Below are 22,224 nucleotides of genomic sequence, written 5' to 3' on the forward strand. Positions count from 1 at the left end.
CTTTCAGGTTCAAAGTTCTTTCATTGAGAATATTCCAGCAGGTAAAAAAGCTTGTTTTGTTCAAATCCAGGAGGTCTGCAGGAGACTTTAATCCATTTTTATTCCATAACAGATTCAGGGTTTAGGTAGTCGGAAAGAGAGCATCAGGAGCTGATTGTAATCCCAGTGTGATCATGCTTGTTCCAACTTCTGTGGAGGAAAAGTGCTTAAAGTTGAAATGTTGTCCTTTTGTGTCCTACGTGGTCCGAAGAACTTGTTTATGAGGACATTTTGGCTTGAAACTAAATCCAGCAGCTTTAAAACTGTTTCTTCATTATAAAAATACACCTGAAGTATAAAATTATTAAATTCAAGGTCAATCAAGACATTTACTTTAGGAGGGTAAACTGATGGTAAAGTTTATCCTAAACCAAGGCAGGGTTATCTGAAAGGTGACGTTATTACTCTGTCAGGGAAAGTAATCAAGTATGTTTTCAGTAACACATTCTGGTAGAAACAATTCAAATTCAAATTCAAATTCAAAAATACTTTATTAATCCCAGAGGGAAATTGATTCATGCAATACCTTCAAATTATTGGCTCAAAAGGTTTCAAATAGGAAAAATAACCCAATCTATCTATCTATATAGATATCTATAGATACATATCTGTATAGAAATCTATAGTTACATATCTATACAGATATCTATAGATACATATCTGTATAGAAATCTATAGTTACAGATCTATACAGATATCTATAGATACATATCTGTATAGAAATCTATAGTTACAGATCTATACAGATATCTATAGATACATATCTGTATAGAAATCTATAGTTACATATCTATACAGATATGTATCTATACAGATATGTATAGATACATATCTATACAGATATGTATCTATACAGATATCTATAGATACATATCTATACAGATATGTATTTATACAGATATGTATAGATGCATATCTGTCTGTATAGATGTATATATGTCTCATATCTATCTATAGATATAGATCTGTCTATAGATCTGTAACTAATGATATATATATATATATATATATATATATATATATATATATATATATATATATATATATATATATATATATATATATGGAGTCTTAATAAGAACTAAGAGAACGGAGCACATTACTCCTGTTCTTAGATCTGTACACTGGTTCCCAGTAAGCCACAAAAGATTTCAAAGTGCTCCTACTAGTTTATAAATCACTCAATGGCTTGGGGCCCAAATACGTGTCAGATCTGATTCCTGTATACATATCTGTATAGATATCTATAGTTACATATCTATACAGATATGCATCTATAAAGATATGTATAGATACATATCTGTATAGATATCTATAGTTACATATCTATACAGATATGCATCTATACAGATATGTATAGATACATATCTGTATAGAAATCTATAGTTACATATCTATACAGATATGCATCTATACAGATATGTATAGATACATATCTGTATAGAAATCTATAGTTACATATCTATACAGATATGTATCTATAGATATCTGTATAGATATGTATCTATAAATATATATCTATATATAGATATATGTCTCATATCTATCTATAGATATAGATCTGTCTATAGATCTGTAACTAATGATATATATATATATATATATATATATATATATATATATATATATATATATATATATATATATATATATATATGGAGTCTTAATAAGAACTAAGAGAACGGAGCACATTACTCCTGTTCTTAGATCTGTACACTGGTTCCCAGTAAGCCACAAAAGATTTCAAAGTGCTCCTACTAGTTTATAAATCACTCAATGGCTTGGGGCCCAAATACGTGTCAGATCTGATTCCTGTATATACACCCAATAGGGCTCTGAGATCCTTAGGAAAGAATCAGCTTGAACCACGGGTCAGAGCCAACAATGATGGAGATGCTTTTAGCTGCTATGTTGCTCACATATGAGCATATATATTTATAGATCTCTATAAATATCAGTCATCGATAGATATTCATTTATGGATATCCATAGATAGATAACTTGGGTTATTTATCCTATTTATATAACTCCTAAATCTTGATAAGTGAGTGTGAACTGCAGAGTTAGAGAATAGAGTGCAAATCTCTCTCTCTCTCTCTCTCTCTCTCTCTCTCTCTCTCTCTCTCTCTCTCTCTCTCTCGTTTAGTTATTGTGTTAGAAACTGAAACAGGGAATTTGAATGGTGATGCCTGAGATATTTCTGTTAAAGAAATTTGAATTGGACTTTGTGTTTCCTTTGCTTTCTGTTTTAATCTCCTGTGTGTGAAATGCATTTATTTCTTTTACCTCTGTCCTTGTTAATCAAGTCCAAATGGAACCTAAAAGTTGGCCATGTTGCGCTACAGAGAAGAATCCCATCGACCAACCATGACAAGCCCTTGAGTAGAAAAAAAAACAGACAAACATTACATCCAAAAGGGGTCAAACTGTCTCCATAAGCATCTGTCACATCAGGATCTGTTCTGTTCTCACAGGTGTTTAAATCCGCTGAGTCTTAAAATTGTTGAAGAAAATCCCCAACTCCTTCTTGTTGAGTGCCCCCCCCCTCTCTCTCTCTGTATCGCTCCATCTTTGTTTATTTTCCACCATTCAGCAAAAATATAAAACCGTTTCCTCTCTCTCCTATAGCTGCGTGGTGACCGAGTCCTCTATGACTTCACAGCTGTCCTCTATGACATCTTCACATGGTCCCACCCATCCGCCCATCATCATCACCCCCCCTCTTCCTCCTCCACCATCCACGCCACCCACACCCGCTCCTTCCGTGCCTTCGCTTTGGAAAACGTCCTCGCTGGAGTCCAGGAGGCGCGAGCTGGACTCAGACATGTTGGAAGCACAGTGCAGAGATTGGCAGGGACACGGGGGTGGGAGGGGCAGTGCCAGGAGTGAGTCCCGCCCGTTCGTTCTCAGCGGAGAGAACGACGGGTTGTCCACCAGACAGCCCACCTCGTTCAGGTGAGTGTCGCTTCTGGTGACGTCACTGAGTCCAAAGTCGGAGTGGCTGTGGCTCCCCAGGGGGCGGAGCAATCCGTCAGAGATGGTGTAGGAGGATGGGGACTGGAGGGGGAGCGGTGTAGGCGGGGCTTTGCGTTTGGACCGGGAGAACAGGTAGGAGAGGCGTTTGAAGGAGTCTGTTTTTGAACTCGGAGTGGAGAGGCGCTGCAGGCGGTTCTTCGTTCGAGCGAGCGAAGAGGAGAATGTGGAGGAGAACGATGACGATGGAGAGGGGAGGACAGGGGTGGAGGACGGAGGGATGACTGCCGTCTTCAGGCCGTTGCTCTTTGGTTTCCCCTCCTCTTCCTCCTCCCCTTCCCCCCACCCCTCATTCTCCTCCAGCTGCCCGTCCCGCCCTCTGTCTATTCGCGTCATTCCCGATATGGATCGCACCAGCGCAGATACGCCGAGCGTTGGCCCTGACCTTCTGTCTTCTTCCACCGGGTTGGAGAAGGTGACGCTCTTCGACTTCTGGACTCCAACTCCTCCAACCCCTCCCCCACCTCCGCCACCATCCCCCGATTCACTGTCATCCTCTGATGCTCCAGCCGCATCATCTTTTGTTGTTTCACTGGAGGAGGAGTAGTGTCGCCGTGGGGGACGCCGGTTACCGAGGAGATCCAGCACCTCGTAGCGGAAACTGGAAATATCCTGCTTCAGCTCCTGCAGGAAGACAGAAACCCACCGTCAGCTGATTCAGGTTTAACAGAAAAGGCTTTTCAACAGGGTCCACTTCATTTTTGATGCCTTAACCATGAATGAGGAACCTGAGTTGGAACGAAGAGGGTGAGGAGGGTAAGTAGGAGGGATGAGGCTGGTGGCAGCCGTAGAGAGAGGGGAGGTGAAGCATCAGTTAGTGGAGGTGGAGAGGAGGAGGAGCAGAGGAGAGACAGAAAGAGTGAATGTATAGTGAACCTGAGGACAAGAGTTAGTAGAGAAAGTGGTTCACTCAGAGGAAATACTCGCTTCAGTTAAACAGATTCATTCAGATTCAAAGAATGAGAGACATGTTGCATCAGGATCATCTACGTACTTCGGATAAGGTACGTGGAAAACTGATGAACTGTTCATATTGGGAATAAATATGTGTGGTGTGCAGCAACTTGGCAAGTACGACACGCTCCACATCAACAAAATTCACAAACGTTCCCTGGTCAGACGCGAAATCTCGTGAGATCCATTGTGACTTTGAAGTAAACAAACATGGTGGAGGTGGAGCCTGCTACACGATTGGCTAAATATCCCATTCATCAAGCAGCACATTTATTTGTGCCCGGCAATCAGACGGAGACAACCTAACATGTTTGAAAGCCGGTATTCATGAGCTGAGCTGTTCCGGTGGGCTTCACAATGGACCAGAGTGCTCCTAACACACCACACACAGCAGGGAAATCTGATAAGATAATCTTTAGAGCCTTTACAGTTGTCAGTTGGTGCTTAAGATGGTTGTGATGGGAAGAGGGGTTCAAAAATCAGCATGGTTATCCTTCAGTGTCTACCGGGCCGAGCGTCAGACCTTGGTCATAATAAAAATGTTTTATTACAGTAATTTATAACTTAATCTGGAGTTGAGTTGAACCGTTACATTTAATCAACCTTTTAATATTTTTTACAAAAAGACTCACAGGAAGTGAACAAAGAACATGGTAACATTTGGAGTCAAGCCAAATCAAGATGGCTGCCAAAGTTGGTTGACCTTGGCAAACACAAAAATGGCTTCAACTCAGTCAGTTTCACAGATATAATTTACTAGGGAGTCAAGATTTGTCCCTAGCATTTATTTGAAGCACTTCATTGTTAGTTATATTTTTATTATTCGACATTTCAGATGAAAACCCTTTCCTGGTGTTACGGCCGCCGCCGTTTTGGAGCCCAGCGGTGTACTGCGCTCCGTTCCTTGTTCAGCAGCAGCAGCAGCAGCGCAGCACCGTGGACAGCTACTCCTTTGGAAGCTGTCCTTTATTTCAGGACCATGGACAGCGCCAGGGCAGCAGTCACGCCAGCTGGGACTTTGCACCTCATCAGCTGGCCCTTCAAAAGCGGCCAGCTGGAGCTCATCAGGGGAGAGGAATGTTTGGTGGTTGCAGCAGCAACGTGTGGTTCTCTCCCCTTGGTGGTTAACTTGTCTGACGGTTTTGTGGTTTAAACCACTTTGTTTGTTTCTTGCGAAGAAAGAACTTTAAGACTTTTGTGCGTGTTTGGGATTAGTTAAGTTAAACCGGTAATTTTTGGTTTGGTGAGTCATTTAGACTACCTTTGGTAAATTCCCAGGTGGGGTTTTCCCCTTTTGAAGTCTGAGTTCCTGAGCTATTTTTAGTGGTTTGGACACTTTTGGTTTATTCAGTGTTTTTGTTTGGTTTGTCTTTCAAACAAACCTTTTTGTTTAACTAACTGGGAGGGGGGTTTTGCCTCTTTTTGAGTTTTATTCCCTTTTAAATAAAGGGGATTAATTATAGGATTTATAGAGTGGTTGGTCCTCTGGTCAGTTTCAGTTAATTAATTAATGTTAACTTAGTTAATTTCTAGGTAAGGGTTTTTTTCCCCTTCTTTTGGTTCTTTTTTTTGTAATAAAACCTTTGAAACTACAAGGACACTTTGAGTTTGGTTTTGCTTGGTCAAGCCTTTTTCTGCCCAATAAGGGTCACTTTTTGTTATACTGGTCCATCTTATGTCTATTCCCCTCTCCTCCCTAGCTGTGCCCACAGAGGGGTGTAACACCTGGTTTTTGGTCAAATATCTCATTAACAACCAAATAAACTAGACAAAGTCAAAGATGGATGTTGCTACATCTACAGCATGTGGATTCAACCCCATTCAAGATGGCTGACACATCTTACTGACATTAATAACACAAATACGGCAAAAACTCAGTTGATTTAGTAGCTGTTGGGCTAACATCTATTTATTCATTCACAAAAACAAAGATCTTGCTGCACTGTAGGAGATGTTGTGATTTTATTTAATTAATTACTGCTGGTGTTCGAACCTGAAGGATGTTTGCATTCGTTCAAGAATACTAGGTCTTAAGTAAAAGAGTGCATTTTTGCATTTATATAGAAACACAACTCAGTATTTAAAACTAAAACAAGCCCTAATAAAACTTGACCCTGTTAGCGCTCACCTCCATTCCACCTTAAACACAAATCAGACGTCTATAGAGAAACTCATTTTATTTGATTAGTCAGCACTGAAACCACCTGGGATCAGCACAACTGATTTCCATTTCCCTTTAAATCCCTCACAAATCTAATTTAGCCTGTAGCTCTTACAGATACTTTACATAAATACCCGCACACACTCTGTTTTCCATCTCCCTTCTGTTCTCTCTCTGCTATAAAAGCACAAAACAAGATTTAGACCACAGAAATCGTCTCACAGCTACTTCAGCAGCTTTTTTCTTTTCCATTTGCCAGGCAGGATCCAAGCTCTTGTAATGATTTAATTTACATGTTATTTAATGAGCCATAAGACATGAGATTCCATAGTAAATATGAAATCAACCTTTTGGATCTGTGGGTACTTTTTAACCAGAAGATTGGAACTTTTTATTGCAGGGATTCGGTAACAGCTTTGTATGAACTCAGAGACAACAGAAGAGAGAGTCAAGTTTTAGAAGTTTAAAGATTCATTATTAAACAAATTAAAACTAGACTAACTTTAACACTAAATGTATGGTGTAACTAAGGCGAATGAGACGGAGAATGGTGTAGTGTGGAATGTTGTTCAGAACCAGCAAATCCGAAGAAACGATTAGTTCTGGTGGGAGTGAAGGTGATGTCTTCGCGCTAAGCTTTGGTTAGGAGATTTATAAACACATAAGACGCCATCCTGTCGGTCTACATACCCTTTCGGAAGTCCCTGTTGGATCAGGAATGTTGAGGTCCAGCTTGACCCTCTCTGGAACCGAAGCCGGTAGGAAAAGCAGCGGTTGCCGACCAGACCAGTCTTTGAGATACTTCCGGGTCACGACAGTTTTGTTGGCATCTAGCGAGACCCAAAACTGGGTCGTGATGGTTCAGCTTTTATTCTGAAAGGAACCGTTGCAGCTGTTGGAACAGCAACAGATTTTATCCAGCTTGTCGTTCGTTCTTTCGGCTGAAGAGGAAAGTTACGGATTGGCCCCTCTGACAACTTCTCTAGAACGCTTTGAACTGGCGTTAAAGATGACGTGGGCATAGTTTTATACTTCAGATGTTTTGTTTTATGGTCGAATGAAAAGATGACAGATTTACCAAGCACCACCAAAACCACGCCTCCGTCAGATCTGGCAGATTCTGATTGGATCAGTAAAAGCAATGTGTCATGTCTTTTAACGCTACGAGAGATCGGTCCTAGTGGAAACATTTAAAGTCATATTACTTATTATATTCTATAGGATTATAATAAAGTAATTAATATTTTCATTTCACAGATTGGTCACATCTTGTTATTGACTAACATTTTGTTTGATTAGCTTTATTAAAATAGAGTTTTTCTGATTTATTAAAAAGAGAGAGTCCTTTGTTTTTATTCTTCTCTTGAGCTGGAAAGAAGCAGTTTAGAAGCAAGTGCATGAGACCTTGAGGTCATATCTCATGCTGATTAGTTCTGTGTCAGAGGAGAGGGGGAAAATTACTTTTGGTGGAAAACAGTCATTTCATTCCGTTACACTAGCATGCAGTATTTATTCCTCAGAGAAAAATAACACATACACACACCAACATGGGGAAAGGCATTACAGGAGAGAACAGTGTACCTGAGGAGCTCCCAGAGGAGCTTTCACTTCAAAGCTGGGCTCCAAGGGCATCATGGGAGACCTGATTGGCTCAGAGTAATTTACAGCTCAGAAAGAAAGACTGAGGTAAAACAAAAAACCCTCGACAGCGAGTCACAGTGGCTGGTTCGGAGCAGGAAGAAGAGCTCTCTTAATAAATCTCAGCAGCAGTAAAAGCAGCCATGTTTACACGGGCACCATCACAAATAAACCATCGTGTCTCTGATGGTTGAGCAGAAGAGGCTCTGCAGAGCATCAGGAGTCCAACTCTGCCCTCAGTTTATTTACATCCTAGTTACCATGACAACAGCAGCTCCTCCTCACCTTAAAGTTTTCCTCTGTCAGCCCTTCGTCTGTTTTGGCGCTACGGATCATGGCGGCCACATATCTCTTCACCAGACTCCGGATCACTTCCTGTTGGAGACAGTTACCATGGTTACGAAGATTAACAGGATATCAGCCTACATTTTTATTTCAGTTCAAAGCAGCTTTGCACTGCAAATACTAGATCAAGAGATGAATTATGAAAAACACTATTTATTTTATTTTATTTTGCTTTTAACTCCTCAAAAGAACACCATCCTGGATCAGCGGTGATGCGTTAGTAGCCTCAACGCTAGGTAGATACGTTCCTGACATGCATGATGTTACCTACTAAGGTCCGAAGACCCTGCTACGATACTTAACTCAGACAGGGTTTGCACTGGGCTCGGCTTTATATACGACCGAGTTTAATGGGTCTACAACATCCTTAGAAAGTTCTAGGTTATTTATAATCAGGGAAGGAGTCTAAAGGGCTCCTGAGTGGAGCATATCCATGATTTGTGGGCCTGCGTGCTCTGGTGGGGCTTTTTCATCAAGCAGGACTACACCTTTGGTGCCATGCTAACAGGATGTTACCTGGAGGTTTAGTACCAGGATGGGATGGGGGGGCCAAAGTTCGTAAATGGGAATTTGCTAATGATGAGAGTGAGGTGAAGGTGCAGGAGAGCAGAGAACACCAATCCATCAAGCAGCAAACTAAGAGCACGGCAGAATTAGGTTTAAAAGTAGAAAATTACGTATTTGGTCTCCAAACTTGTCTAAATCAAATGCAGAATCTCCCTCGGCTGTGAGAAACTTTTGCAAAGGTTCTTCTTGTGTGAGTTGCAGAGCCTCGCTATCTCTGTGAAGGTGCTGGAACTTCAAACAGGAGCAACAGCACCAAGAACGGGCATCTGCAAGCCTCATCAATCGCTTATGAAAGTCGGAAAATGCAAGAAATGGAAAGAGTCTTTGGGATTGGGTTGGCTGTAAACCTGGGAAGGAAATGGGAGTAAACGGCAAACAAATCAGATTGTATGGAAGACACTTTGTGACCAAATTGCAACATAAAAATCACATTACTGTTGCGTGGATGATGCAATTAAAAAAATGCCTGCATGCCACATGACCGGGCTTCATCTAACATGTCTCCTGTTCAATGTGAGTCTAACTGAATGTTTGTGTTTTTACTTCTAGAACAGAGTTTGTGCGACGGCTGTTTCAGGGATCTTAATCCGCCGTGAAGAGGAGGCTAACATTTAAACCAAACCATCTAGTAAACAACCATTTAAAACCTGTTTGCATCCTCCAGTCTCTTCTCCATTGTTTACACAGTGAATGCAGCTGTCTGCACTCCGTTTATCCTAATTAGTTCACAAATTAAGGCAAATTGAACTAAATGAGGAGGAAGAAAAAGAAAAAAGAAAAATATTTATTCCTTCTATTTAAATAAAATGAGCGGGTGAAGATTTGCTGAAGCAGTTGGCTTGTTTGTAAGAAGAAGAAGAAGAAAATATCATTTCTATAGCGCCTGTCAAGGTAAAAATCACGAGGCGCTTCACAAAAACAAAAAATGTAAAAATATAAAAAAGCATTTAGAAAATGTTGAAAAATATATTTAAAATGAGCAAAAATAGACAATTGTGATTAAAATGTTAAGAAGGAGAGAGAGTGAATAGGAAAGAGGGAAATCCTGAGGAAGGTGGAATAGGTGGGGAGAGCAGAATAAAGAGAGAGTGGTGAAGAAGGTCATACAAAAGCCAGCTTGAACAAGTGAGTCTTCAGCTGCTTTTTAAAGGAGACCACTGAGTCCACCGATCTCAGGCTCAGGGGGAGAGAGTTCCAGAGTCTGGGGTCCACAGCAGCAAATGATCTGTCACCTTTGACCTTTAGCCTGGTGCTGCACAACCAGTAGGCTTTGATCACTGGACCTCAGGGACCTGCTGGGAGTGTAGGTACTGAGAAGATCACCAATGTAAGATGGTGCTTGTCCATGTAAGGCCCTATAGACCAGAACCAGGATCTTGAAATGAACCCTGAAGTTGACTGGCAGCCAGTGAAGCTGGAGGAGAAGCGGGGTGATGTGGGTGTGTTTGGAGGACTTGGTCAGAAGCCGAGCACAGGCATTCTGAACCACCTGTAGACGGTTCAGGGAGGTTCTGCTCAGACACGTGAAAAGAGAGTTACAGTAGTCTAAGCGTGAGGAGATGAAGGAGTGGAGAACAGTCTCAAGTTCAGAGCGGGACAGAATGGGACTCAGCTTAGCAACGTTCCTGAGATGGAAGATGGAAGAGCGAACAAGAGAACTGACATGAGAATCCAGGGTGAGAGCTGGGTCAAAGGTCACGCCAAGATTCCTGACGGAGGGTTTGGTGTGGGAAGCAAGCTGACCAAGAGAGTCTCTGACTTTGGGATCTAAAGGAATAACTTGCAAAAAACAAGTTCTATAAACGTTTAATATGTTGGGGCTGCGAGCAGCACCGTCCTCTAAAGGAATCAATCAGCCATGATGTGGGTCACCCTCGCCGGTTTAGACCAAAGAAAAACATTTCACAGGCATTTGGTGCCGAGTGGGTGGGCACACACACACACACACACACGCACACACACACACACACACACACACGCACAGCTCCGTCCCACAGTTAACACTTGAGAGTGCCAAGCAGGCCGGTCTGGCATGCTGTCACTCGGCACCTCTGCCAAAAACACACCACACACTCTGTTAATGTGCAGGACAGATTCCCACAACAACCTTAAAAAAAAGAGACATGGACGCCCATCAAAGGAACAATCAGCGCTGCCAGTAACAAAGTGCAAACACAAAGAACTGGCACTGAAACACACACGCTCGCTGTCGGTTGATTTGTAGCAGAAAAATCTTTCAAATCGAATCCCACAAAAAGTGGACATGAAAGCAGCTCTTCCAGCTGCCAGGGAGCATCACACCGTGTTCTTATTATACCGTCACAGGACAGGAAGAGGATGAGGAAGATGCGCATGTGTCACTAAAGGAAGAATATCGCTCTACATCAAAGGTTTTAGTGGAACGGAACTCCGGCCAAGTTTGTGGGGGAGTTTGGTTCTCTGGTCCAAATGTGTTCTGTGGGTCAGGAGAAGGCTTTCGACCCTGTCCCTTCAAGCATACGGGTGTGTGTGTGTGTGTGGGAGTACGATGGTCACCTTTAAGGGCTCTCTGGTCAACCAAAAAAAGAGCTGAGTCAGCATTTTCAACACAAATGGGAGCTCATTTTCTCTTGTTCCAGACTCTGTCTTCGGGAAAAGAACCGCCAACACATTCTCACTCCCAGCGCGTCAAAAACAAACGCTTGGTCAGCCACCCTCCGCGTCAGACCCCTGACGCCTAAAGTGCCCTTTTTCGTCATTTATGTGCGAAAAGGGCTTTTTCCTTTTCTGACTGCAGATCCCAGTGCAGCGTTACACTGACGCGATGGGATATCCGCTGATGCGGCACCGAACCAGCTCACTGAACCGCACCTAAACCTTAATGTTTCACTATTTATAACCTTCCCCTCACCCTCATCCTAACCGTAACCCTCTTGCTACCTAAAACGTTACTCTCACTGTGATCAAGCGTTGGTTTCCCATGCATTCTGACTGTGAATATTCGTATTTGCCGCCCAAGGGGAACGTTAGAACATACCATCTGGCGAGGGGGAGGTTACAAATACCCTCTACTTTTAACCTCCACCTTGGTAGTTGAAACCTCCCCCTCGCGTTGGCTCGGTCCCTTCAAAGAGCCGGCTTTTAGAGCGATCGACACATCACTAACGTGTTCGCTAGCAAGATGGTTAAGGTTAGGATAGGGGTGAGGGGAAGGTTAAATAAGAGGATAAGGTTAGGGTGAGGTACAATGAGAGTGTTTGGTGCCCTGGCTGCGGACATCCCATCGCGTCAGTGTAACGCTGCATTGGGATCTGCAGTCAGAAAAGGGAAAAACCCCTTTTCGCACATAAGTAACGAAAAAGGACACTTTTGGCATCAGGGGTCTGAGGCGGAGGGTGGCTGACCAAGCGTTTGTTTATGACGCGCTGGGAGTGAGAATGTGTTGGAACCGCGGGCCTCCCCTCCAAAAGCGGAGAACAGCATTAATAAAAACACAGGAAGTGTGCGCAGAAAATTAGAATAAAAATCAAGACCAATCAAAAATAGCAATTATATAAATGTTGAACAGCTGAAAAGTACATGACAAGTGTGAGCAAGTACAGCACTCAGTGTTTAGTTGGGGCTCCTTTGGTCTTTTGGAGGCGTGGCGTGGAGTCCATCAGTCGGTGGCACTGCTCAGGTGTTATGAGAGCCCACGTTGCTCTGATAGTGGCCTTCAGCTCTTCTGAGCTGTTGGATCTGGCATATTGCATCTTCCTCTTCACAGCACCACATAGGTTTTCCATGAGGTTGGGTCAGGTGAGTTTGCTGGCCAATGAAGAACAGGGATACTACGGTCCTGAAACCAGCTGCTGGTAGCTTTAGCACTGTGTGCAGGTTCCAAGTTCTGTTAGAAAATGAAATCTGCATCTCCATGAAGCTGGTCAGCAGCAGGAAGCAGGAAGCGCTCCAATACTTCCTGCTAGACGGTTGTGTTGACCTTGGACCTCAGAAAACACAATGGACCAACACCAACAGATGACATGAGACCCCAAACCATCACTGGCTAGAAACTTTACACTGGACCTCGAGCAACGTGGATTCTTTTCCTCTCCTCTCTTCCTCCAGACTCTGGGACATTGATTTCCAAAGGAAACGCAACATTTACAGAACGGCCAGTCTGTTTTGTCTTTAGGCCAGGAGGGACGCTTCTGATGCTGTCTGTTGTTCAAGAGTGAAATGACACAAGGAAAGCGGCTGCTGAAACCATGCATGGCATATGTCTGTGGTGGTGGTTCTTGAAGCACCGACTCCAGCTGGGTCCAGGGTCTGGTTATCCCTACGGTTGTACGTTTTCCTACCACATCTCGTCCTTCCCTTCACCTCTCTATTAATGTGCTTGACCACAGAGCTCTGAACAACCAGCCTCTTTAGTAAAGACCTTTGGTGTCTTGCCCTCGTTGTGCAAAGAGTCCAGGGTTGTCTTCTGGACAACTATCAAGTCATCAGTCTTCTCCGTGACTGTGTAGCCTACAGAAGTAGACCGAGAGACCATTTAAAGGCTTTTGCAGGTGTTTTGGGTTATTAGCTGATTCGAGTGTGGCACCGTGAGTCTTCAATATTGAACCTTTTCATGATATTCTAATAATCTGAGACACTGAATTAGGGATTTTCATTAGTTGTCAGTTATAATAATCAAAATTAAAGAAATAAACATTTGAACAGTATCAGTCTGTGTGTGATGAATGAGTCTAGTGTACACGTTTCTCTTTCTTAACGGAATTACTGAAATAAACATTCTTTGTCATGATACCGTTATTTTATGACCAGCACCTGTAGATCCAGTCTTAAAGCAGAAGGTTTATCTCAGAGAGCACCACCTAGAGGCAAAAACACGTACTGCACCTTAAGCCCTCCTCCTACGTGATTATGGCTGATTATTATTATTATGGATGATTTTATGTGTGTGTGTCGTGGAGGATGGCTGCTTATACTGAGCCAGGATCCTCTGGAGGTTACTTCCTGTTAAAAGGGAGTTTTCCTCTCCACTGTCGCTACATGCTTGCTTAGTATGAGGATTGCTGTAAAGTCACTGACACTAGTCAGTGTCTTGATGCAATTTGCTGGGTTCCTTATATAGGAAACATTTTTTTCTGATTGGCTTAATGAACTGACCTGAATTGGAATGTTTATTATGTGAAGTGCCTTTAGACGACTCTTGTCGTGATTTGGCGCTATATAAATAAACTTGAATTGAATTGAATCATATCTACAACTTAATGTAATTAAAATGAAAAAAATGATCATGGATTTTAGAAGGAAGCCACAACAACAGCATGATCTTTCCATAATCAAAGGTCAAACTGTTGAGCAGGTGAAATCATAAATATCTGGGGACAATTATTGATAGGGAGCTGAATTTTGAGGAAAAGTGTGATGCTGTGGGTAAGAAAGGCCAGCAGCGTCTGTACTGCCTTAGAAAACTGGCCTCATTCCATGTGGACAGGACTATAACGTCCATGTTTTATTGTTCTTTTATTGAAAGTCTTTTATCCTTTTCCTTAGCCTCATGGTTTGGCAGGCAAATCTTAAACAAAAGGAAACATTAAACAGGATTGTAAAGTGGTCGAGTCGTCTGCTTGGAAAACCAGTGAAGAGTGTGGCACAGCTGTACAGTGGGCAGGAGAGGATTACCAGAGCTATTGTTAGGGACACGGGACACCCACTGCATGCCCAGTTTACTCTCCTGCCATCAGGACGGAGACATATTGTGCCAAAGAGCAGGACCAAGAGGTATAAAAGGAGCTTTATTCCTGAGGCAGTGATGCTACTCTATAAGAATTGAGTCTGGCGTGGCAATTTTGTTTTATTTCTATTCACGTATTTATATTTTTTATTGATGTGTGTGTTTTGTGACTGTGTGTGTAACCTGGTCGCTAATTTTCGTGTCACATGGCAAATCAAATTTCCTTGCGGGTATTAATAAAGTGACCTTGACCTTGACCTTGGCTGGAAGAAACGCCTCTCCTTCGTGAATGTGCACCTCCGTTTTACAGTTATTATTAACGTCACATTTGCTGTTTACTCATATTTTAAAGATTTATTCATGCATAAGAAATGTTGGAAACTCTGCATCAGTTTGTGATTGACATCCGTCCTCGAGCGTTTGTCCAGCGCTGTTGGCTGATGCTGAGCGGCTCTCAGTTCTGATAGCACGGGGCTCTATGGAACAGGGGACAGGCTTACCAAATAAAATGACATACTACCTACATTATATCCCAGTGCAGAGTAAGACTTTTGTGGAATTCTAAAAAAATAATAAAAATCATAATTTGTGAGAGCTTAAGTCTAGTCCCAGCCTTTAATTGGATTTGGGAGGAAAAAGAACGAGAATTTAGTGAATAATTCAGAAACTGAACCCATGTTTTCTGCATATCTGGGGTAAAAACAACCACCTGAACCCAAAGCAGCGATGTCAGAGTAAATCACACACTCCTGCGGCTTTGTGAGTGTTTAGACCCAAGCAGCGTTCCTCCATTTCTTTCTGCGTCAACACCCATTTATTCCAGACTATTTCTTCCTCATGAATATATATGGAATGGTTTCACTGCTGCGTGTGTTTGGCTCAGTTCGCTGGAGTTCAGCTGCTTCGGACGATGACTGGTGAGACGTCAGGAGTTTTAATTTGTCATGCAAAAGGAGATGTAAAGTCTCATTTATATTCTTCCTGCAGGATCATCAAGGTGGAGCGCTGATGTTCCCGGTCAGGACGCAACAAGGACACAGCTGCACGGGAGAAAATGTGAAGTTTTAGCCGTTGCCACTGACCTGGTAGTGCTGGTTCTGTATCAGACTGTCAGCGTGCCGCTCCTGCAATAATAAAAATAACAGGAGATGAAGTTAAAACCCACAATGCGTCTACATTTATCACCACATCGTTTCATAGACTCTCTCGGGTTATTACTCCACACACCCATTCACTCCTCTGCTCCCATTATTCTTCTCAGGCAGGCTGATAATTCACATCCAGCTCCTTCCAAAATTACATCCATCCACATCTTCCCTCCCTCTCCACAGCACCAAACCAAAACACAACAAGCGGGTAACAAATAGCTCTCGGCCGACACCTTCACAGCTCGTATTGACCGAAATATAAAGCTGTTGAGTAATGAGCTCCCGTTAATTATTTTCACCGCCAAAAAAAAGTGATAAATAACATTTTGGAGAGGAACGTCACGCCCTCCATTCTTCTGCAGCAGAGGCTCTCATCTAACGAGGGGTGGAAATCAGCAGGAGCACGAATATTTCTGCTATAAATCACTCAAAGATGAACTAATGGAGTCAAGTGTGATGGAAGAAATCTGGATATTGGTGGAGAGCTGAAGCACGGCGTTGCTATCGCTCCGTAACTGTTAATAAAGTTCAATAACATAATAATAAATCTTAAAAATAACAAGGTCGATGCTTTCTGACAAGCTGGGAGAGTTGATGCTGTTTCAACTATTTAGTCATAGAAATTAACTCAAGCTCCTGCTGTGCTGCTAATATGACCACAAGGTGGCAGTAAGGCTACAAGATGTTTAATTAGGAGAACCCACGAGAACGAGTTGGTCCGAATTCCAACAGATTTTATAAATCTTAGCTGGTTCTTAGCAGCACGACTCTGATCACAGGCAGGTTGTTACTTCATACTGTCAACAAACAACAGCTCGACTTTTCTGTGTTTATTTTACGCTCATTTGAGGCGATAATGGTTTTTAGAAGGTGCGGCTGCAGACTGTCATATTATCACACGACCCTGTAATGACCTCAGACGTGACATCACGTGTAGGTTTTGGATGTGCAAACTGCTTACGGAGTGTTGAAAACCCTGGCTCAAAATGAAATGTTACAACTGCAGCCAGTGGCACATTAGGGTAACCATAGCAAACACACACACACACACACACACACACACACACACACACACACACACACACACACACACACACACACACACACACACACACACAGGTCTCAGTCAGACAGGACTTGTCATTACGAAAGCTGACAGAACTTAAATTATGAAAGTTGACAGAACTTAAATTATGAAAGTTGACAGAACTTAAATTATGAAAGCTGACGGTTTCAAAGAAAACTAAAATAAAACTCATAATTAAAGAACAAATAACTGACTTTTGATGCATTCCTGAACGACACATGGCTAAACCAGCTGATAGTTGCATTTCTAACGTTTTAATCAGTCTAGATAATTTATTACATGACAGGTAACATCGTCATTTATTCCTGTGCAGAAAAGAAAAGACTGAACTAAAACATAAAGCGTATCAGTTCAGCCTCGGCACTCAGAGAAAACTAAATGTCCCGCGGACGCCAGACAAACGCCAGGCTTAAGTAGACAAGCACATCTCTGCTGGTTTAAGAACAATGCATGTACTATAAAGGTTGTGGAAGAAAGAAAAGGTTTTCTGCACATATCTAGAACATTTGTGACAGTTTAACAGTGCAGAGTGCCGTCCCAACGAGGGAAATCACGACTTAAAATCCATAAAACTTCATCAGTGATTGAGTAAAACTCAATATTCAGCCGTCAAGTCCAACTTTTCATGACTAGTTTAGGTTCTGACTGAGGTTTCTACCTGAGCTAAAATCAGCTTGCGTCTAGAACAAACAACAATAAAAACACTATCATCTGCTTTACTTAGAACCCCTCAGCCTAGTGCAGGTCAGGCCCAGTCTGCTTAGAAACCACTCAAAAATAAAAGCAGTCGCTTGAATTTTCTCTCAGTGGCAGAAAATCAGTGGAAAAACAAACTCTGCGCTCGTGGACGGACATCAGCTGAAGGCACAGAAGGAACATCGGAGCATAAACACATCTAACAGTCCAGTCATCTGGAGACGAGCGATCAGCGTGCTGCGACGAAGCTTGTTCACACCACACACACTCACACACACACACACACACGAGTGCAGCTGGCATGTTCACCTCAGCTGAGTTATATAAGCCGACCAGCCCACATAGGTTCACAGAGACACACCGCTCTGATCAGCAGAGCGAGAGAGAGAGAGAGAGAGAGAGAGAGAGAGAGAGAGAGAGAGAGAGAGAGAGAGAGAGAGAGAGAGAGAGAGAGAGAGAGCATAAAAGCAGCGTGAAGCAGAGACTGTTCTGTAGACAGAGGGAGGACGGATACAGGTCTGTGGTGAGAGACAGCATCAGAGTTTTGTTGTCATTGTTTAAAAACACTAAAGGATAAAAAATTTGACGAAACACTAATTAGACAAAAACACAAAAATGTGAAGACATCAGAGACAAAAAGACATAAAATGAGCAGGACGTGAACAAGAGGCAGGTTTAGCGCTAGGAACTCATTCGCAGCAGATTTGATGTGTATTGATGCTAACGCGTTAGCTTTGAAAATTGCAAATCTGTCGCCCGTTTTGCCGTTAGCACGCACAGTTATAAGAGACCAACTGTCTGTGATGTTGTGATCTTTGGTGAGCTTTACACGAGGCAGACAAAACTAGCAAAAACAAACAACAAAGGAATTTAGAAAAAGCCCCGCCCCTTTTTGGCATCTCCGTAGAAACATCGTTTAGTCGGACTTTCGTGACTGAGTCAGTATTTTAGTATCAGCCATCATCTTTACGCAAGTGTTTGGAGCTTTTTCACAGAGCATTTAACTGATGGTGTCACACTAACTTAAAACTGTCTAAAATGTTCAAATGTTTCCCAACAAACTCCGGACTCCCACAAGTTTTTAACTAAATGGCATAAATGACACATTAAAAACGAAGGTATTGTTTTCTTCCACCTGCTGCGTGTCTGTCTGCTGCGGGACTGATGGTCTTCTCTCAAATCCTCCCAGAGTGCAGGGAGATCCCACCCAAACCCCCAGATATCAGCTCAAAACTCTCTTTAACCGTAAATCTCCTAAATAAAAGTTTATAGAAACACAGATTCAGCCTTCTGCTGCTTGTTAGGGTCAGGAATTGTTTTTTTTAATGACTCCACATTCCTCCACCAGCCAACAATCAGAAGGTTACTGTCATGTGCTGTCAGGGAGTGAGACACAGCTTTGTTACCATGGTGACCCTAATCAGTCACTGGTAGCAGTTTTAACGAGTTTTTGTCCGAGAATGAGATTATTACAAAGTTGATTTTTCAGCTCTGGGCAGAAACTGCAACAATAATCATGAACATGTGTCTATATTTTATTATTATTGTTCATCTGTAAGCTAACAAACAAACAGAACCCCACTCACAAAGACAAAGCAGTGTGACGCGACTTACAGAAACAGATCTGGAAGGTCAGACCAGTCGACAGAGAATCTGAATCATCCATTTATCATTAAAATACATAAATATTAATAATATAGAGTTGAATTAAAATGATTATAAGCTTTTTATTGTCAGTGAAAACATCCTCTATTAAAATATTAGAGGGTAAAAGAAAAGCATTTAGAAATGACAGTAATATGTTTCACCTGTAAACAAACTGACTTCCTCTAATGAACAATCAGGCTCTATTTCCACTCAGAGGTTCTTGTTGGTTTCTGAGGGCCTCTGTGACGCCTGCTGCTCAGGTGTTTCATCTTAATGAGTTAGTCTGCTTCTGCTGTTACATCAGCGTTAATCTTCATCTGGGTTTGGACCCTGAGGCCAGAATGAGTAAGCATGTTTATGCTAGCGGCTACTAGTCTATGCTGAGTCAGCATAAGAATCATCACTGATGAAACAGTTTAGAGCTATTGCCCGAGCTGGTGAGGGACCACCTGCAGATTTAGACTGAATTTGATTCTTTTCATTTTTCAGTAGTGACATTCTGGTTTCTGTGTTATTATAGTATGGGCTCACAGCAAATCCTGAAAACTACAAACCCAGTTTTGCAAATAATTTCAGCTTTGATTTGTGTTCTCATCACGATTTCTGGTAGAATCAATCAATCAATCAATCAATCAGTCAATCATCAATCAATCAATCAATCAATCAATCAATCAGTGAATCAATCAAAAATGTTAAATAATTGGGAAACAGATGTGAAAACAAGTCTGACTTAATTAAAAAATGATTAATTTAATAGCTTAATATTTTAATTATTCAACAAATTTTATTCTGTTTGAGTTTTTCATCTTGCTTTTTCACCTCATCAGCTTCTAGAAGGAATGGCGATTTATTATTATTATCATTATAATAATAACAATTATTATTATTATTATTATTATTATTATATTGTTATTTCATTATTATTAGTATTTATTATTATTACCATATCATTATTCTTATCATTCTTCTTAATATTATTATTATTATTTGTATTATAATTATTATGACCATTATTATTATTATTATTATTATTGTTATTATATTGTTATTGTTATTTCATTATTATTAGTATTTTATTATTATTATTACCATTATCATTATTCTTATCATTCTTCTTCTTATTAGTAGTAGTAGTATTATAATTATTATGACCATTATTACTATTACCATTACCATTATTCTTATCATTCTTATTAATAATAATAATAATAATAATAATGTATTAGTTTTTGATCAGTTTCCTGCGCTGCATTGAAACAGCAGCACTATTTGATGATCATATTTAATGTCCTGCCTTGGTTTTGTTGATCATCTCTGTTAATATTTAGTTTCTGTGTTTGCTCTCTCTCCTGATGGATTATGGGATGTTTGTGCTCATTATTGTGCTGCTGCTGCTGATTTTGGTGTCACACATCCAGAGTTTTCCTTCGTGGTTTATCGTTTATTCTGCTCTTTGCTCCACATCTCCTCATTAAAAGTATAAATATTGTTAGATGTTTCACTTGAAACCAGCTGAAAATATGAAGAGGTTTAAATAAACAAACGAAACGTTTCTCCTACGTTTCGTATTTCAGGGTTTCTGTCCCTTTAGCGTTCGAGTGAGTTTATCGGAGCTCCTGCTGGTTTATGTGCGATGTCACTCTCGGAGCCTCGCTGGCTACATCAAAGGTCGAACATCAGCAGAACAGGAAGTGACGCGACGGCGCTGCTGCTGATCAACACTTTCTTATTAAGAAGCTGTCAGCGTGGACGCGACACACCGAGCACAAACTGGTTTAATGCTCCGCCTCTGTTTGTGTGGGAATGTGACCTTTTCAGATGAGAAACCACCGTTTGTAATCGCCTGAGCGGTTGCTCATAATTCACACGCAACAGGACTAAACCAAGCTCGTCTCAGTGCTTCTGCAGGAACGAGCGCCAAACATGGAGGACGTTTTATTCTTAACACGTTTTAAACTCAATCACTTTATTTATTTCTTCTTTTCTTCTAATCTTTTTCCTTTTTTAGTTCTTCATGTCGGTTCACTTGTTTTTCTGTAAGTGTACATTTGTGTTTGTTTTTGTTGTTTTAAATGAGGGAACCGACAAACACAAGACAGGAAAATGGGACAAGCACACACACAGGAGGTTCTGAACCTACAGAGAACATTTATATCTATAGATCCGAGCCACCAACACAGATTTCTGATTCATCATCATGAGATTAAAAATAAAAAGAATTGAAAAAGCACAGATCTCTGTGTTGGTTTGCTTCTGAACTCTGATCACATCCAACACACACATCCTGCAGGCGGTTAAAGAAACCCACAGAAGATTTCCTGACTCCTCTCTGAAGCATCAGAACGATCTGCAGCTCCCGCCGTCGACCTTCGCTCACCGTGAACTCTCGCAGGTTTTCACATTTGTGTGAGCCCTCCCCGGGCGGCTGGCCCCGCCTGCACAGCTTGTTGTGGAGCCACATGAGGAGGTACCACACGGACTTAGGGCTGGGGATGATGTTGAACGGGGGCGGCAGCGTGCCGCCCTCGTCAAAGTAACTCATCCACAGCTTGGTGCGGGCAAACTTCCACTCGATGTCGGCGTGGTCCTGGAGGGGAAGGAGGAGGGGAGAAGATGACTAATGAGTGACTACGTGGTTGGGTGTGTGGTCTCTGCGATGAACCCTTCCTGGATGTCCCAGCAGCTCCCTGTGGCCCTACTGATGAGAGTGTTAGATGGCGAAACTCACGGCGATGAGCTGGTAGGAGTTGTTCATCATGGCGATCAGCATGTTCAGCAGAACCACCAGCGAGATGACGTTGTACGTCCCAAACATCGTCGCCCCGACAAACTCCGTGAACTCGTGGCGAGCCTTCACGTTGGTGACGTACAGGTTCAGCAGCCCAAATATGGACCAGAACAGAGACTGGAGCGTCTCAAATAACCTGGACGAGAACAAAGAAGCAACAAAACATCGAAGACAATAAAAACACGTTTCTGGAGAGAATGAGTCGGCGGCGAGACTGAAGGGGAGAGAAGTAGAGCCTGTGTGGGGCAAGGCTTTAAAGATTCAGCTCCACTTGATTTTCTGACCTCTGCAACCCCGCCTCCACCTGCAGACCCACTGTGGATAAAACAAGAAGCACTTTGTGATCAGATGCATGCGTGGAGCCCTGATCCAGTCAGTTACGGTTCCCGCATCAGGCTGTGCTGCAAATGCAAACCA

General features: G+C 42.0%; 1 protein-coding gene across 2 annotated transcripts in view; it reads right to left on the bottom strand.

Annotated features, from left to right (window-relative positions):
• Nucleotides 1-1,701: 1,701 nt before the first annotated feature.
• The window catches only part of trpc5a (transient receptor potential cation channel, subfamily C, member 5a), a 206,315-nt gene continuing 185,792 nt past the window's right edge, over nt 1,702-22,224 (bottom strand). The window contains exons 14-18 of one of the 2 annotated variants that reach the window (XM_015946058.3): nt 21,748-21,943; nt 21,328-21,606; nt 15,524-15,565; nt 8,111-8,200; nt 1,702-3,696 (exon numbers count right to left, since the gene is read on the bottom strand). In XM_015946058.3, coding sequence (XP_015801544.1) covers nt 2,662-3,696; nt 8,111-8,200; nt 15,524-15,565; nt 21,328-21,606; nt 21,748-21,943 — 1,642 coding nt within the window. In that variant the 3' untranslated portion in view covers nt 1,702-2,661. The remainder of the gene's footprint in view (nt 3,697-8,110; nt 8,201-15,523; nt 15,566-21,327; nt 21,607-21,747; nt 21,944-22,224) is intronic. The other variant, XM_015946059.3, reaches the window with a different exon arrangement.

This window comes from Nothobranchius furzeri, chromosome 2 (assembly GCF_043380555.1).
Source record: "Nothobranchius furzeri strain GRZ-AD chromosome 2, NfurGRZ-RIMD1, whole genome shotgun sequence".
Lineage (NCBI taxonomy): Eukaryota > Metazoa > Chordata > Actinopteri > Cyprinodontiformes > Nothobranchiidae > Nothobranchius > Nothobranchius furzeri.